The sequence below is a fragment of the Coturnix japonica genome, chromosome 9 (genome assembly GCF_054131305.1).
Source record: "Coturnix japonica strain WE chromosome 9, WE-NBRP24, whole genome shotgun sequence".
Classification (NCBI taxonomy): domain Eukaryota; kingdom Metazoa; phylum Chordata; class Aves; order Galliformes; family Phasianidae; genus Coturnix; species Coturnix japonica.
In genome coordinates, this window is record NC_140671.1 from 7,730,680 (window position 1) to 7,748,378 (window position 17,699).

The window sequence follows — 17,699 nt, forward strand, 5'->3', positions numbered from 1 at the left end:
ACCACATCAAGAACAACCCAACATACCTCATTCCAGTTGGGCTCCGTGGTGTCTCTGTACACTCTGGTTTTGGCCTTGTTCACAAAATATCCAAAAGAATCGACCTCTAATGTGCAATACAAATCTGAGAAAGGGGAGACAGACTCAGAAACTTCATAAAAATGTCTAGAACCTCCTATCTTACATTAAACACCATTTATACCTTCTCTGTATTAGTACCAGCAACATTGGCCAATGCAGATTTTATCATCTGGACCAGAACTTGCTCTTACAAAGCTGAATTACCAGGTATAAATAGCCTCAGCACAGACAAGCCTTTTACCTTTATCAAGAGTCTGGTGTGCTATTAACTAGTATTTCCCACATCAAGACACAACGAGCAGAAAGTTTACACCAATGAGGAATGAAACTTCCCTAGGTAGACACCAGCTCCCATCAGCACATCAGAGCTGATCTCACTGGCAACAGCATCTGCATAACATCCCTCCGAGACTAGGTTAGGGCCGAGTCATCAAAACCTTATTATCTCCACAGTGTTTAATTATGTGGTATCTAGTGTTTTTGAAAAACTAGTAATGAACTGCAGACATTGCCCCTATTTTTATGGTTTAAGCTATGTTAGCCAGTACCAGAGCTCTAAATTTATACCAATGTCCCAATTTCACATTCGTTTCCCCAAATCACCACTGCTCCTCATCATCATCCCAGATGCTGCAGTCCTAAATCAATCCACACCCAGCTGTCAACCGCACCATCATCTCCCCCCTGCTATCTAACATCCCTCAACACCTCTGTGTTACAGAACTACAACTCACTTGAACTTTGCTTGAATCCTGCAGCAGAGTGGACAATGACATTGAGGAATCCATAGAGACCTGGAGATTCATCATCTATACAACAAAGCAAAGCAATGCTGTTAAATTCACAAAGAAGCCAAGAGTGAAAGACAGAGTGATGAGTTAATTTTACAGAAGTTTATGTCCCTAAAATGGGTGTAGCAGGAACATGTATTTTAGACATTTATAACTTCTGGGAATTTGGGGCTTTTACGATGCCACTGCGAGGGTCAGTAAGACAGCATGGAAGAAATACAAAGGACAGAAGTAAAATATAGACACAAAGCTTATAGCAGCAGGCTAAAAAGCAACATAGGAGGGTCTCTGATGCAGTGTCCTAGATTTGGAAATCATCACCAGCTGTAGCAGAAAGAAATACTATGAGTAGCTCTAGGGGAAATGCACAAAGGCAGGCAGAGATAGGTTTTCACTGCAGCTACACCATATGAAAGCATAAACTGTACATCTTACCTTCCTTATTGATAGTGAGGGGGATGTTGTGGACTGTCTGGAGTTTCACACAGGAATTTGTCAGCATCTGGAGTTCCACTGATGTGAGTGAGAAGCTTTTAAAGCCTGCCACAGAAATTCAAAGGAGGAGCAATTAAAATTCAAAGCAAAGGCTGCATGCATGCTCTCTTATTCTGGGCATACACAGGACAGCTGCTCCATGGGCAACACTTTGCAACAGTACCATAGATTTAGGTCTGTACTACTGCTGTAGCCTCTGTTCAGGGCATGTTCAATTACTCCAAATTTAGAGTAAAACATCCCAAAATGGTTCGCAGTAATCAAGGGGCACTCACAGTCTTGCAAAGCCAAAACACACCCATGCCAAAATAAAGTCTATTTGGTCAAAGGGTGCAGTTGTTTCCTCTACATGGAACTACACATCTCTACCTGTAGGGTAAATGAGAGAAGCTTCTCCCACACATTCCCTGCATGGTATGGGAAGCAAAATCCCTACAGACAGGCTCAGATGTGCAGAGACAGAAGACGTTCAAATTCTACTATGAATTCCAATGTGTGGTTCTCTTTTCTGAAGAAACCCTGCCTAATGGAGGGGGGGTCCCACAACTTATCTGGATTCAATTTCTTAGATCACACCATTGGTACCAATAGCCAGATGAGGGTCACTCACATTTCTTCTGCTGCTCCCGGATGTTCTCCCTCCACTCTGCCCTTTCATAGTCTGATGAAATGAGGAATGTGTAACTCTATCCAAAAGAAAAAACAAAGATGAACATGGGGTATACATTAGTCTGACCCACCATTGAGAACTGGTCCGCCTCCAATATTTTCTCCAGCAGAAATTCAGGGATATACTGCTCTTCTGGTACTCTTCCCATTGCCCTATATCACAGCTTTGTCAATGACAGGCAGGACTCTGGCAGTGTCATGTCAGCAATGTATCAGCAGTACCAACATACAGACTCCTGCAGTCAGAGCCTTCACAGGGCTCTGCCCTGCAAACAGCAGCTGTGGCCCTGGCAGTGTGAGGTCCCATGATAGCTCTGCACAATTCCTTACAGCAGCTGCACCACGAAACCCAAAAGCTTCCATGACAGGCCAAGACACTGATGCAAGCTGAGGAAACAGTGACCAGCTTCTGAATTTTGACTGGTTAGTAAGAGGATCTTATGACAGTCCTTTGCCTTGTGTATGCTAAGGCCACAGTGATAAGTTCCTGTACTGTCAGAGCAGGTGATACCTCTGGCACACTAAGAGTCCTGCAAAACTAAAAGGAGACCATCCTCAGCATCGCTGGTATCAAGTAATCCTGAGAAGTGCAGCACACAGCTCTGAGGAGGCAGCCCTGAATGTACTAAGCCTTGAACTGAAGGGGAGACCAAAAAGGAGTAACTGCAGAGCTTTTCCTTAGGTGAAGAGGGCATTTCCTATTGCTCTGACAGGACTTGCCCAATCACAGACAGATGCTGAGCTTATAGATTCATATAAATAAATAGATTATATATTTATACATTTTATATAAATATATTTTATAGAAATATATATATATATATATATTATATATATAATATATATAATATATTTATATATAATTTATATATAAAATTTACTTATTTATTATGCCAATGTCACATTCCAATTAGTCATGGCCTTCCAAGACATTACCGTAACCTTCAGTGTAGATAGAGCTAAGGGTCTGCTCCTTGGAAGGTGCTTTCAGGCCAGACAGAAGAAAATAGGATCACCTTATACAACCCACATGCAAACACACAGAACCCTTTAGAAATCTTTCTGGTACACAAAGCTTGAGACAGACCAAAACAGCCACTCACCTTGCCATTGCGATTGTGCACCCGGAAAGCCATGCTGGGAGACATCAGCAACAGGAGTGATTCCTGTTCTGAGAGCTTCTTTTTCAACCTCTCAATTACCTTGCTGCCCTTATTGGCCCTCTGAATGGTGGGGGAGAGAGGGAGACAGAGGACATGTACATCATTCCCCTACACTTGCTCCCATTTACACCAACACACAGACCTGCAGTCCCTTCCCTCTAAAGGAAACGAGGATCATACTCTGACAGTCAGATGCCAGACTTTCCACATATTGGTATACTACACTCCCAGCCTTTATCATGGCTATTACATAAAAGCTCCATTTTCAACATAAATGCCTGGAAATAATCACAAGCAGATCCACGTAAGCAGAGAAGCAACACAGCATCTTTTGTTGTTTCTGCCTCCTTCAGAGGAGGCCATCATACAAGCAGTGCGTCAGGATGAGTAATGATGGGCTGTGAAGCAGCCTTAGATATCACTGATAACTGAGCTGCACCATAGATCTCTGCTGAACAGCCTGTTTTAGCAGGATTCTCCATTCTGTGCAGCTCTGGGAATGTTGCTTCTATCAGCATTTCAGCAGTTATTGAGTCTGTTCTGTATGAGGGATGGAATGCTCAACAGGTTTTGTTTTTGTTTTTTACCTTTTCACGCTGGATATCATTCTTGATTTGTGATATCTTGATTTTCATGGCATCCAGTTCCTCATCAGGTACCAGGGGGATGTTGGGCACTGCCTCAGACTCATCCACCATTTGGAAACTAAGGTCAGTGAGTGGGATGTACCATTTGCAGTCGTACTGCTGGCTTTTTCTGAAAGACAGAAGGTTCAAACCTTTATTGCTTACTGGTGCTTGGTAAACACTCACTCCCTCTTCCTACAGGTCTTTCCTCATTATAGCTCATAAGATACAGATTCTTTATGATTTCCATGTCAAAAGAAACTGGTAAAAGGCTGCTTTCCAGCATGAAAGCCAAGAAGGGCCAATTGCCAGTACAGTGCACAACAAAGTAGATTGCTGTGTTACCTAGTTCCTTCTGCCCTTAAAAAAACCCACAAAAATCTTTTGCACACCCTTTTAATCCTCTGCTTTGCCTCTTCAAAGCCTCTGTAGAGGCAGAGTTTGAAAGCAAAGCCACATGTATGAATGGTTGGCAGCCTGTGGTCTAAGCTCAGGTCTCTCCTGTCTGAGCTGTGATGGTCAAGTGTTAAAGCACAAACTTCAGTGTAACCCAACCAAAAGAAAATACACCTTGTGACTGCCATTCCACAGTGCTCTCACCAGAATACCCTGTCCATGTTTTTTTAATGTTCCGTGCTATTTACTCTCTTTTTCACCCCTCCTGCCAGTAACAGACATTCTTGGGAAAGTCCCACTCTTTTCAAAACTACTTCCCTGGAAGTGCATGCTTCAAAAAGGGCATCAGAAACTTGAGAAGAGAAAGGAGAGGAGTTTCTCAGAGCCAAGGTCTCCTATGATGGAGACATCCCTGCTCATCACACCTTCTCCAACTACATTCTATAGATGCCAGTTACCCAGGTCTGGAGTATTCATATTCATCTGTTGTTGGCTGAACTCAGGACTCTGCTGAAGCTGAGATGCAAAACACACAGACCAGAAGGGAAACCTCACCCTCCAATCTGCTTCTTGAGCTTGGCACACAGGAACAGATCAGTAAAAAGAAAGACATGACGTAGTTTGCGAGCCCCCTCAACAAGCTCCACCATGAAACTGTCCTTCAGCAGCTGCCGGTGCTGGTGAAAAACAGAGAAAACGTTTCAGTTAGTGAAGAAAGGACCCCAGATAAAGCACTGAGCCTCCCTCAGCAACACACTCCTTATGCCTGACTCCTACCAGAGCCAATTCAATAAGTTGTTCCAATTCAAGGAAAAAAAGGCCATTATATGCTCCTTGCTGTGAGCGCTGCTCCCTGCTGCTGCCTTCTCTCTCAAGGGTAAAAATGGTTTTATTCATCAGGTGCCAGCTCAGGGCTGAGGTTTATTTTCATCACCTGTCTCTGAGACCAAGTGTTACTTATGGTGAGTCATTGCCCAGCTTTAAGTACCCAAGGGCCATCATCATAGCATCCCGCTTTCAGACCAGCAGAGAGCAGCAAACACCACTTTTCTGTCCAGACTTCCCCCATTATTCACCTACTGAATTCAGCTCAAGCTACCCCCACTTTGCATTTGCTAGATACAAAATGTGTATCTAGCCAATTTCTCTGTAGTTCCTTACCTGTTTGTGTTTAAACAGGATCATCTGGATGTGCTCCAACCCCACACACCTATTAAAAGCTTTAAAAGCTTTTTTCCCCCCTAAATAATTAATAAAACAAATCAAATATTCCCCAAACCCAGATGATACAGATAAATTGCATAACCTTGATGCCTTTATTTCTATTTCTAGTTCCCAGGAGACTTAAAACCCCCTAAATAACAGGTACACATTGGAGGGCAAAAGCATCTTTTCCCTTCTTCCCCTACAGAGTGTCCATATCTGACAGACAAAAAGGCTGGAGCACTGGCACTGAGACAGATTGGTCTGTGCTGTCACCAGTGACAAACACAGGAGTTTCAAGCCCTCCACTATGCCCAGGCCTTCTGCTCTGATGTCAGAATCAATAGGAGTCCAAGTACACATCACACAGAATAGAAATCTCCCAATGATTTTCCAAAGGAAGCCAAGGGTATGTCACTTTGGCAAATTTTATTCCCACAAATAAGTTTAACTGTCAGTGTTAGTTTGCCTCACAGCCAGTCTAAGCAGCCACCACCAGCTTCTGCACACAGGCTTCCTAAGGTGCTTTTTCCTCACCCACAGTACTTTTACTTGTTACTCCAGCTAAGAGGATGGCCTGCTGACACCAGTGAGTGACATTACACACTGTACATGCCAAGACAGCACCATGGCTGGAGAAAAGGAGAGATCAGCTCACACTGCTCAGCACTAACCAACAACATCCCCTTCTGCTCTGTCACTGTCAGCCCCCTCCAGGCCCACACACGACTTGTCAGTAGGACAAGCATCACCACAGGCAACTCACATGCAAAATCTGTCCCTTGCCAAGAGGCAGTCCTGCTCAGCTGTGCAGCAGTGTGCAATAGCAAAGCATTTAGCCTCAGCAAGGTCAAGACATTCAAACCAGAACTGATGCCTCAGTTTCTCAGGGTTGTGTCTCATGGGTTTTACTTGCTGCATGACTTAACAAGCCTTGAGCGTGTTTACTGCAGAGGGTGTGGGAGCGCAAACCCCCGCAATTCCTTCTCCTTCCTCCCACCATCCCTCCCATCCTGGTTCTCCAAAATGAAAACAAACCACATCAGCCCCAACCCCAGCAGGCAGCACAGCAGGAAACACACGGGAGAGAAATGTCCTTGCAGTCACAGTTCTTGTTTCTAGTCTGCTCTAAACTTCCTGACACAGACTGAGACTGCATTTTCCTGCAACCACAAGCTGCTGAAGCACGGACATTATTCCAGCATCTCACCTCAGGACTGCCTGCCACTACACAAAGGCCCCAAAAGTCAGTGGGCAGAAGCAAAAGCTGCATCTTTCCCAAAGTGCCAGGCAGGAAACTACAATACTATTATATATAATAAATAAGAAGGAAGAGGCATTTTGGTAGAAGCAAAACCACTCTTCACAGCTGCAAAGAATTTCTTTTGGGAGCAATAATGAAGTAGGGAAAGAGATTTTGTCAGCAAGCCCAAAACCTGATCTTGGGCTGCTAGATCTGATGCATATTAATTATGCTGCAACTCAGCTCAGCTTTGGGGCAATGAGAATAGCTTCCTGTTGACTGCCCAACCTCTGCTTGCTGTTTGTCTAAACCACAGTAATTTGAAGGTAAGCATTTCTTCCAGTGATGGGAAGCCCATGCAGAGGGAACAGTAACTGCAGGCCTTAGTGCCAGGCCTCCACAAAGAAGAGTCCAACAGCAATTCCTGCAGCAGGGCCCACACAGCCTTCCTGGTCCTCTTGGTGATCCCTCTTTCTGCTTTCTAAATTTGCACTTAATTGCACAGCCTTTGGCTGCTGTCATCCAGGCAGACTTTCTCCAAGCAGTCATGCCCTCTGTCTTACATCTCCCTAAAATCCAAGCAGAAAGCTCAGCTACATGATACCAAATCAGGGGTGTGATATAAAGCCTTTGTACTTCCCATCTGGGACCAAGGTACTACTTGTTTGCACTGAGTTTATTTTGGCTGGCACTCTGAGGTATGAATATGGAGATCGACAAGACACGGTGCTTCCATGAGGGAGCAAAAGTTTTTGGCAGCAGGTTATCTCAGAAATAGAGCTGCGTGGAAAGAAGATAAGGGTATATTTGCTAAGCTTGCTTGGAACAGAAGTAAAGAGGTGAAAGGGATGTATGCTAGTCAGCCACTTGGGAAAACACTAAGCTTCCCAGAGCTGTCATTCTTCATTTATTCTCACTCAGAGGCTAGTTTAGAAAGTTTCCCCTTTGGAGCAAAGGCATACTACCACAATGAGCAACCAAGGATCTAGTGAGGAGAAGAAAAAGAGTTTGTGGGTCAAGTTAGGAAAGGTCTCCTTACAAGGGTGTGGAGCTTCGTATTAGGTCTAACTACCAGCTTCTCTGGGAAAACAGGACTTTCATTAGGCCTGGCCACAACAAATGTGTACCAGACTGCTCAGCATCAGTGGAGCCACAGAGGAGCACTCCCAGCAAAGGGTCACATCCTTTGTTGCAAATGAGTCAACTTGCCAGGAGGGTTCAGCAGGTCTGTGAGAAGCAATCCAAGGATTTACCAGCTGACTTACCAGATCCCACAGCCAGAGAGCACAAGGCACCTCCTGCATGAGTCAGCCCATCCTACCCCACACCTTGGGGAAGCCAGGGGTCCCCATAGGTAGCACTTGTGCCTGACAGGAACCCATGCCACCTCAGTTCCATAGGTCATATCTAGCATTTTGGGAACCAAAGTATATATTGGTTAACTCTCTCCTGAGGGCAGCAATAGCTGGTCCTTTGCTAGCCTTTGGTTAAACAGCCTCCCAGAACATGAAGTCTTTCATCTGAATGAATGGCCCTATGGTATAGTATGTCACATACAACATGTGTTGGGAGACCATCTCTCTCAACTTTGTTTCTGAAGTTACATTGTTTGCTAAGCTTACAAAAGGTGTTAAAGGTTTCCTGAAATATCCTGAAATCACATACAGATTACAGAAACACCAAAGAAACATCCAACAAAGCATGGGTTTAGTATCAGAGTGGCAGCGTGGTGGTGAAGGGGCACCATGTCCCCAGGTGTTCAGCTCAGGAGCTCAGCTCGGATGTTGAAAGACTTTCCAGAACATATAGAGGAAAACTTCTTATTTCATATTGTAATAGAGTGAATTAGGTACAGCCTTTACCTCTCAAACAGGACCTGGGTAGACCATCACCTTCCAGAGGCTTTTGCTATGCTCCTATATTTGTTCAATACAAGTCCCAAGTCTCCTTTCTAGACCTTGCTTTCTTCTTCATGTTTTTAGCTGCTGCTTCTTTCACCCATCTCTGTGTCCCAGACGGAAGAGCACTCCCTTTATGTCCTTCAGTGCTTGGATATCCTCTCTGGATTGCCTGTTGCTGTCCTCCTCTTACCTCTGCCACTGAGCATCTTTCTCTGCTACCAACATGCTCATCTACTCATTCTACAGTGTTTTTGTGCTATTTGTATATGATAAACCCTGCTGCTGTCACGTACCATTTAACTCCAAGAAGTGTGGCAGAAGATCAGCCTGTCTGAAACACATTATAAGAAGTGGAATTTAAAAATACATTCATCCAGAACCACAGCTGTACACAGGGCCGTCTCCTCACGTGACAGCCAAGGAAAGAGCTCATCCGACGTGGTGACAGCAGCAGTGTGCGTGGGTGAGAGCCCCTGAAAAGACTGGAACATGTGTGATGCAGGAGGAGGAGGGTAAAAGCAGAAGATGGGTATTGGCATATGTCAGTGAGGAAGAGGTGGTTTGGCTTTCTGCAGAGTGTAGGAAGAAAATGATTCCTTGTGAGTGCGTATGTTTCTAGATCAGCATTGTAGAATTAAGGGATTCTATGCTTTAGAGAAATAAATTGGCTGCATTTAGCATATTTAATAGTTTTTGGGTTTTTTTCCTTCATTTTTTTTTCTCCCAAGCTTCTGTCACTCTCTGACTCCAGCTGTGAGGCAGAGTGTGAAGCATCCAAGAGTATTTTTAAGTGTTCTATTGTCAACACCTGCCCAAGGGCTCCAAGAGAAGCAGGCACCAGGCATAGAGCTGTGCATGCCTGCCTGCATCTAGGCTTAGTCCTCAACTTTCCAAAGGCTTTCCTTTGCACTTCTGCACCCTTGCAAACCTCCTCTCCTACTCTAAGTCAAACAGAAGCAAGTTTCTTGCTTGAAGTTACAAGCCTTGTTTAGATACATGGTAGAGCAGTCTGCCAAGAACCTCTTTTCTCCAGGGCAGGAGGGGAAGGTCCACAGCAGCACAAGCTGATCCAAAACACGAGCTGGGGAGACTTATTTCCAGAAGGTACAGCCCAACTGCTCTCTTTGCATAAAGATTGATGCTGAGGATCACAGAATCACAGAATGACCCGGGTTGGAAGGGACCAGGGTCAGTAGAGTGACCCAAAACAAAGAAATGGCTTAGTTTTCAGGTAGCTCCATCCCTCCATACCACTGTGGGATCACACAGATCCCAATGCTAGCATTCCAAGTAGGAGTGTGCAGCCACAGGTGAGGCAGAATGGCAGCCACCACCACTCTGATTAGTTTGAACTACCCTGAAACAACACCCTGCAAAGAGTACAAGACAGACGCACCCAAGGAAGGAACACACATTTCCCAAATGAACTTCGCTGTTTTGTTAACCTCTGCTTTACAAGAATGGGCCAAATTATCTGGAAGCACAAATCTTGGCAGAGAAAGACGACACATGCTCCAACAGTCATTTGCATCTAGGTTCCGTTGAGAAGAAACACAAAATCTGCAGAGCTCGTTTGTTAATAAGTCTGGAAGAGCTATAACTCCCTTCCTTCTGGCATATAATGTTTGTACATACTTAATCTCAAAGCACTTATTTTCCAGCTTCTCTAGGGGATCAACATCTGTAAAACCTTAAATAGGTTCCCTATTAAAGATGAAAGAACAGAGGAGAAGAAGGGTCAGCCGTGAGCAAAGACCGTCTGCTCCACGGTCTTAAGGGGTGCAAGACTCTCCACACTCCCTTTCCGAGTCAGAGGGTACTGTACTATTCAGATCCCCTCTCTCCTCCCTTTTGTGAAACTGTTTTGAGTTGGTGAAGTAGATATCTGCAGATAAAGTATCAAAAACGTAAAGAAGTAAAATGATAAGTATCTTATTTACAGAAGTAGTAAGCTGGGAAGAAAAGGAGCAACAAGAGGATGGCACAGATCAGGCCAAAGGGAGAAAGATTTGAAAGTCTGGAAAAAGCACTCAGTAAATTCCTCCTGGCTGCCTTGTACTGCCATCTATGAAAGGCTGAAGCCATTCCTGAGAGGTACAGACTGAGCTGGGTCTGAAATTCTCCAGGCAAGAGCAGAAGAGCCATCAAAAATTGCAAAGCCTTTAACTCTTCCCCCACATTTCTCCCTTTTCTTTGAGTAAGGACAAATCCAAACCCTTCCGCAGATCATGGAGGAACGTGATGCACCCTTCTCCTCAACACAGGACTCCTATGCTCTGCTAGCCAAATTCAGGGCTGCTGCTGCCTTCCCAAACACCAAACAAGTACACTGAGTGAACCACTTGCAAAACAAACAAGATGGGGCTGGTGCTATCCTGACTCCTCTGTGCTAGCAGCCCCCAGCAAACCACAACACAAAGAACTCTAGTTATTGTTAGCCAGACCAGCAGCAAGGGCCAAACTATGTGCAGTATTCCCTCCATCTTGGTTTGTAGGCTTAGCCCATTGATCCTCCCACCCCTGTTACAGCCCTTTCTGTCTGCACAGTGAATGGTTTTACACCCTTTGCATTCATCTCCTCACAGTAACTGAAATACTCATTCAGCCCCAGCAGATTAAATCATGTTCGTGCATCACAGAAAACTTTCAGTTCACATACATAAGCCCAGAATTAGCAACAAAGCCTGCCACGAGAAGCAGGACTTGGGTGCTCGTGTGCAGCAATGATATCTGATGCCATTCAGGAAGGCAGCAGGCAGGTCAGTGTGAGCCAGTGCTCACAGAGCAGGGAACAGCCTTCTGCAAAAGAGATCAAGACTGTTCATGAGCTTGTTCTATGATTCGACCTGCTCTCTTCTTAGCAGCCTGTCACCAGGGAGATTAGCCACTCGCTGCTTTCCCCAGTTCAAAGAGATCCTGAAAAAAAGAGCTGGAGAAAAGGAGATTTGACTCCTCCCCATGATGCACCCCAAGGAGGAAACATAAAAGGCAAGGACTGGGGGAAAAAGATAACTGAGATCAGCACCTAGGCAATGCATGAGGGGAAAATTTTGTTTCCTGGAGAAAAAAAATGCTGTTTTCCTTCCTCCTTTTTCACCAAGGAAATTTCAAAGGGGAGTAAGACAAACAATGAAGGGGAAAAAAGCTATCAAAGCAAGCTGGTGATTTGTTCAAATAAGAAAATGCATTATGTATTGAGGGTAGTCAATTAGGAAATGCAAACTGCACACTGCCCTGTCACCCCAGGGGAAGCATAAGCAAGGGGAGTGGGAGGAGAAAGGGAAAAACGTACAGGCATAAACAAAACCCAGCTATGACCCCAAGGTGAGTAGCAACACCTATCACTAACCCACACAAAGTAGTTGGAAGCCTGCTTCTGCCTCTGGATTATTGTGCAAAGAATGAACATAGCTACTCTCCAGACAGTTACTGATTGGAATACTTGTCTTAAACAACTGGAGAAAGTATCCACATTCAGCTTCCCAAAGTGGAAGACAGACAGGGAAACATCAGAAGCAAGTTCTTTTATTCCCTGGGCTCAGTACAAGCAGTGTTCACTGAGGCAGAGCACAAAGGGTTCCAGTTTCCTCCAGCACACCTACAGCCCTCTCCTTCGATATGTTCTCTCCCTCCATCATATACAAAAGCACTACAGGACCACTGAGATTGCGAACAGCCCTGCTGAGCACAATTCCGATAGGCCTGCCCCCTCCTGCTTTGTAAGATATGACAAACGTATTGCTCCAAAAAGAGATCATCAGGATTATCCTCTCGAGTCAACCCCACTGTCTGTGCACTGGCACTTCATTAGGATTCTGCATGACACTTTCCAAAGCCTGCATCCTTCATTGAGATGCTGACAGACAACTAGAGAACACAAAGTGCTCCCTCCCCTGCAAGGGGGCATTCCAGCCTGCATTTTCTTCTGTGACTCAAACAGCATCTACTTTAATGAGTCTATCTACTATCTCCAGGCCCTGGTGACTGACGTTTGAGCTTCCAATCTCAGCCTTCAATTGCTCAGTGTCCCCTCTTTTCAGCTGCAGCCTTCCTCAGTTAACAAAATGAGAATAGGAGCAAGAGCTGCAGATGAACAGTACACCTAATTTCCAGTACTGTGGTTTCTAGCTGATCTTTGTCAGCTGATAATCAGTTTAAAAGCTAAAAGCAAGTATGTTTAGCTGACAGGACTTGGGAATACATCTTGAAGGTTTGCAGTATGTTAACAATCCCGTGGGCTTTATAGGAGATGTTTTTGTACAGGGTAATTTGGGTCACTTTTGATCAGCCAGTGTCTTCGGCACACTGCCACAATTCCTCTTACAAATTTATTATCTGAGTTGCACCTCTCTTTTGTCCAATCTCCTACATCCTCCTGTCTCTTAGTACTTCTGTCAGTCCCAGTGTGCCCTCATCAGGAAGGACTGAACTGTCACCTAATGAAATTACAAGGCATATGAATCAAGCCCATTGAAGAACACAGAAGTTTACTGCTGTGTAGGCTTATGTCTTCCATGCACATCTTAGAGCTTCTTGGGCATATTCAAACTCATAGCAGAGCTAAGAAGAATTGTACCACATCTGTAGGATTTTAACATCTCCCTCAGCTTTCCCAGTCCATTTCATTTGTTTTGCTTCCTTGTTCCATTTACAACATTGTCCTTTAGAAACAAGAATGCAAAAAAAAAAAAAATGAGTTTTATGGCATAAATTCCTATTCTATAACATTGCATTTCCTAACCTGTTATGATTTTTTATATTCCCCATCTTTTCCTCTTCCTAGGCTTCCTATATGGTTTGTGTTTGCAGGTAAAATACTAATCCATTTACTGCATAACTATGCGTCATAAAAATGATGTATGACAAATTATTATAACAGTGCTAAGGACAAAACTCTAATCATTCTGCTCCTCTGGGTTTCGAAACTGTTTTCCAAGCAGAAAACAGAGAGGAGCTGTACAATATCCTTTAGAAAACAAGGACATTGCATAAACTGTTTCTTAGCAACAAACAAATGAATAGCTCAGGTTCCCAGCCTGCTCCATAAAGGCATAACCAGTATTTAGGAACTGAAAAAATAATGGAAGCAAGATGACTCACCTCTCCCTTCTTTACAGTCATAGACTGCCGACGAGGAGTGATCTCCTCATTGATGCTGGAAAGGAAGTTCTGTGAGATCCGCAGGGCATCCTGCAGGAGTGGATGATCAGGGTGGCTCACTGGAGTGTGCTTGAGTAAATCCTGCCACCAAGAACACAAGCACAGAACAGAATCATGAGCAGCACTGGAAAGTAGTGCCCCCAGAGCTAAGTCCCAAACTGAAGCCATCTGAGAAGATACTCCATGGCTTCTTAGAGGCTGTAACTACAAAGGATGAGAATGACAACTTCACACTTCGTAACATCACTGGAGAGCTACCGGAGTACCATGGGTTCCCTCTCCTCAGTGTAAAGACAAGAGGTTCCTATCCAGCACAGCAGCTTAATTTTTGCAGTCCCGCACCTCAGTGAAAAACACGAGGAAAGAAGAAAATAGGAAATGAGAGAAAAGTTGGAAAGTTTCCCTTCAGATACTTACATGCAGTACAAGTGTGCTGCGAGTCACTCGATCCACTGGCTTGTACAGCAGAGCTGTGAAAAAAACCACAGCAGAAACATAAAAAAAAAGGTACCTAAATGCAGCCCCTACAGAACAACTTGTCCAATGCCACAGAGTGTACAGGCACAGGTTTATTAACTGATGAGGTACTAGAAATTCTTCTCCAAGTTTAACATGCTACACAGCCAGTAAAATACACGTGAACACACAGAGGAAATAAACATGCTCTAACAGCAAACAAATACCCACTTGTGAGCATACTCTGTCACACAGTGGATGAGGAGCACACAAAGTTGTACAGAACACTTGCAACAATTTCCTGGCAACCTGCCTGGTCCCACAGGTCAGAATCGGGCCTTGCACTCTTAAAGTTGCCAAGGAGGTCCCTGAAAGGTTGGCAGTGCATCCCTCCTTCTGGAGTTCAGCATGACACTGTTGAGTGCTTCCAAACCCTGATAATAGGCCAAAAAAGGAAGGGGATTGGCTTTTACACTAATCATTATGGAAGCTTCATATAACATAGCTTATCTTCTACTGTGTATACATATAAAGGCAAGCACAATGAGAACTGAGCTTGACAGCTCAGCTCTCTACAGAAGGCAAAAAAAATAGAGCAATTACTTCAAGGCTGACGTTTGTGCTAACATTGGGTAGTAGGTGTTTCCTTAAGAACACAGCAGTCCTTTGGTTAGCCTGGTTATGCCCAAAGGGACTCATCAGGTTTAAGCTGGGCAGGAGCTCACCCATGCACACATGCAATTTACTATGCAGAAGCTCTACTACTTAGCAAAAGGGAACTGATTTCCCATGTAAAGCCAACATAGACTCCACAACCTTCCAACATTTAAAAAGAAGTGAGAGTGGAGGCTTGGCAACAGCCCCCACACAATCCTGACAAACCAGTATCCTCTGCATGGATCACTCACTTTCCAAGGAATTTTTCGTCGTCTGATCTTTAGATTCCTTTGTGCTTCTAGCTTTTAGATTCTAAAAGAAAAAGAAAACCCACGTAGCAGACAGTCAATCACCTTGAAATATCACATGGAAATGTAAGAGACTATCTGCTCCTCCAAAGAAGGGCCAAAGAATGACTGGAGAACAGCCCCCTCACAGTTCAAATAGGTGAAGGAAAAAATATGCTTGCTTTCTTGATAATTTCACCATTGCCATGACACAGGCACCTACACATCTCAAATAATAATCAGATTATTTAGGAGTTCACATCAGTAGAGAAGCAACAAAAGAGGGAACCACCTAAAGCAACACAGGGATTTTTAATCACTTGCAAGAGAAAGGCATGTCCATAACAATGCAGCCATCATAGCATGTACACACCACCAGTAAATAAAGTACAGGGTTGGGATTTAGAACCCCCTGATTATACTTATCTATGCCCAGAGCTAGGAGACCTTGGAGAAGTCAGCTATTTTTCATAATAGAAAAGCAACAATGCCTGTGACTTTTTTTGCCACTGTTAATAATGGGAAACTCTGTGGAATGCCTTTCAGTACTGAGAGAAAAGTAAGTGCAGAGGAAGCTGCTCTGCTAATAAGCTGATGCCACAGGAGCAAAGATGCTGTCAGACAAAGGATCAGAACCCAATGGAAACCCTCAGTAAAGGAGAGAATAGAAGAGCTTGCACTCTGTTGAGTAGTAAATCAGATCCCAACAGGCAAGTCTTGCTTCCCTTGTTTCACAGAGGGAATGTTTCATATTACCTCTTAATCATACAAATCTAAAGGGGCATGCAATATTGAACGTACTCTAGCTTTTTCAGAGCAATAAAAACCATCAGTATCATTCAGCTCTGATTATTTATTTGCTTGTTTTTAAGGATACAGATACAAAGATCACGTTTTCTTGGCAACTGAGTTCTTCAAGATATGATGACTGCAATGCAAACAGTCAAGGAGACCATGGACTGCAAGCAAAACTGGTGGCATGGGAAGCCTGGAAAACATCTTCAAAATGTTTTGATACAAAGTGCTCCTCTCGGAGGAAATCAGAGCAGCTGGTAAATAATCTAGATTACACTTAACACACTTGCCATTTTACACAGAGCATTTTCTCTCCTCCAAACCTGTGAAGCCTGCAAATCCACTCTGATAGACATAATGCAAGTCATTAAAGAAGCATCATCATTAGAAAGAGCAATGTTTGAGAAGCTCAAATAACAACTTTTCCCTGTAGAAATGCATGCAGGTGGCACAGAGCTGGAAAGCTGATGGGAATGTCGGTTGTTATGACAAGATTTCCTGGGTAGGGACAGCACATAAAGGCATTCTACAGGATAACCTCTATTAGTCCAAAATATAAATCACTGTAAGAACGCAAGCTGAAGCAGTGAGTCTAAGGGAGCGCAAATCTCCTCCAGAAGTCAGGGCTGAAAGTTTGCTGAATAGATAAGTGACATTGCAGGGTATTAGTCAGATTCAGATGGCTCATGTGTCTGAATACCGTGACATTACCTCAGAGATTTCAGCAAACTGAGCATTGGCTTGGCAGCATTTCTCTGCTGTCTCCATAGCAACTTCATAGTTATCCACAAAGGCCCGGTACACTCCCAGCTGGCTGGCCTGCCGGAAGCAAAACAAAATCAAATAAATGCTGAGGAAGATGAGTTTGGGATAGCCAGACTGAGTATCTAATAATCAGGTCATGTTCCTTCACAACAAAGAACCACAGGGAATACTAAGCAGGTCCATAAGAACATATCTAACCTGTTAAAAGCTTAACCAGGGCAGGTCTTCCATACACCCAAATCCAAATATCCTGAACAGATTCTCTTACTGGCCTGAGAGGATGACACATCTTTATTACTGCCATCTATTTTTCCCTTCAAACTGCCAGATTAGTATCTATTAATATTTTAGCTCACTGATGTAACTGGAGCTGTTGGATGTTTGCCACAAAATATGAATCAGACAGGAATGATTCAGCCAAACAGCACAAATGTGACCCCAGTAAGCTACTAGCTGGGGCTTTTGCACACATGTTGGTCACACTAAACAAGCACAGATATTAAACTATACATGCATCAGCAAATGTTGTTATAAGGACGGAAGATGCTGAAAATGTAGCAGAAATCCAGAGCACAATCTGCTTGGAAGGCAGTGACTGCAGCACTTAGGTCCAGGTAAAGATGAAACAGGGTCCAGTAATGAGCCATTATCATCACTGAGCCCTAGCACTGAGCCCATTTTCTGGCTTATTAACTGTAGCCATATTTGTGCCAGAGAACAAAAGATCCAGCTCGGGAAATCCCTGGGTAGCTTCCAAGCTTGTCTGGATCGCAGAGCAGTTTTTATGTTGCGAAGCTGCACAGGCTGTGCTGTAAACACTTCAGCAGCTTGAATGTGCTTTCAAATGCATGGTCAGTAGCGAGCCAATAGGTGGGGTGCTGTAAAAGACTACTTAAAAGAAGCTTGTTACCAGAAAAGCTTGCATTTACCCTATCGCTTCTGCACCTCCCCTGACACCTTTGCCCAAGAGGTCCAACAGTCATAGCAGTGAACTTCCTCACAGACAGTGCT

The 17,699-nt window shown here is 44.0% G+C and overlaps 1 protein-coding gene across 4 annotated transcripts in view; it reads right to left on the reverse strand.

Moving 5' to 3' along the window:
* BCR (BCR activator of RhoGEF and GTPase) overlaps positions 1-17,699 on the reverse strand; it is a 92,618-nt gene that overhangs the window by 20,671 nt on the left and 54,248 nt on the right. For 3 of the 4 annotated variants that reach the window (XM_015878272.3, XM_015878271.3, XM_085509516.1), the window contains 11 exons: positions 16,635-16,742; positions 15,093-15,153; positions 14,146-14,198; positions 13,669-13,809; positions 4,777-4,898; positions 3,787-3,955; positions 3,140-3,259; positions 1,978-2,053; positions 1,308-1,412; positions 816-890; positions 27-124 (listed from right to left, as the gene is read on the reverse strand). In XM_015878272.3, coding sequence (XP_015733758.2) covers positions 27-124; positions 816-890; positions 1,308-1,412; positions 1,978-2,053; positions 3,140-3,259; positions 3,787-3,955; positions 4,777-4,898; positions 13,669-13,809; positions 14,146-14,198; positions 15,093-15,153; positions 16,635-16,742 — 1,128 coding nt within the window. Of the gene's footprint in view, positions 1-26; positions 125-815; positions 891-1,307; positions 1,413-1,977; positions 2,054-3,139; positions 3,260-3,786; positions 3,956-4,776; positions 4,899-13,668; positions 13,810-14,145; positions 14,199-15,092; positions 15,154-16,634; positions 16,743-17,699 lie in introns of those variants that run through there. The other variant, XR_014931964.1, reaches the window with a different exon arrangement.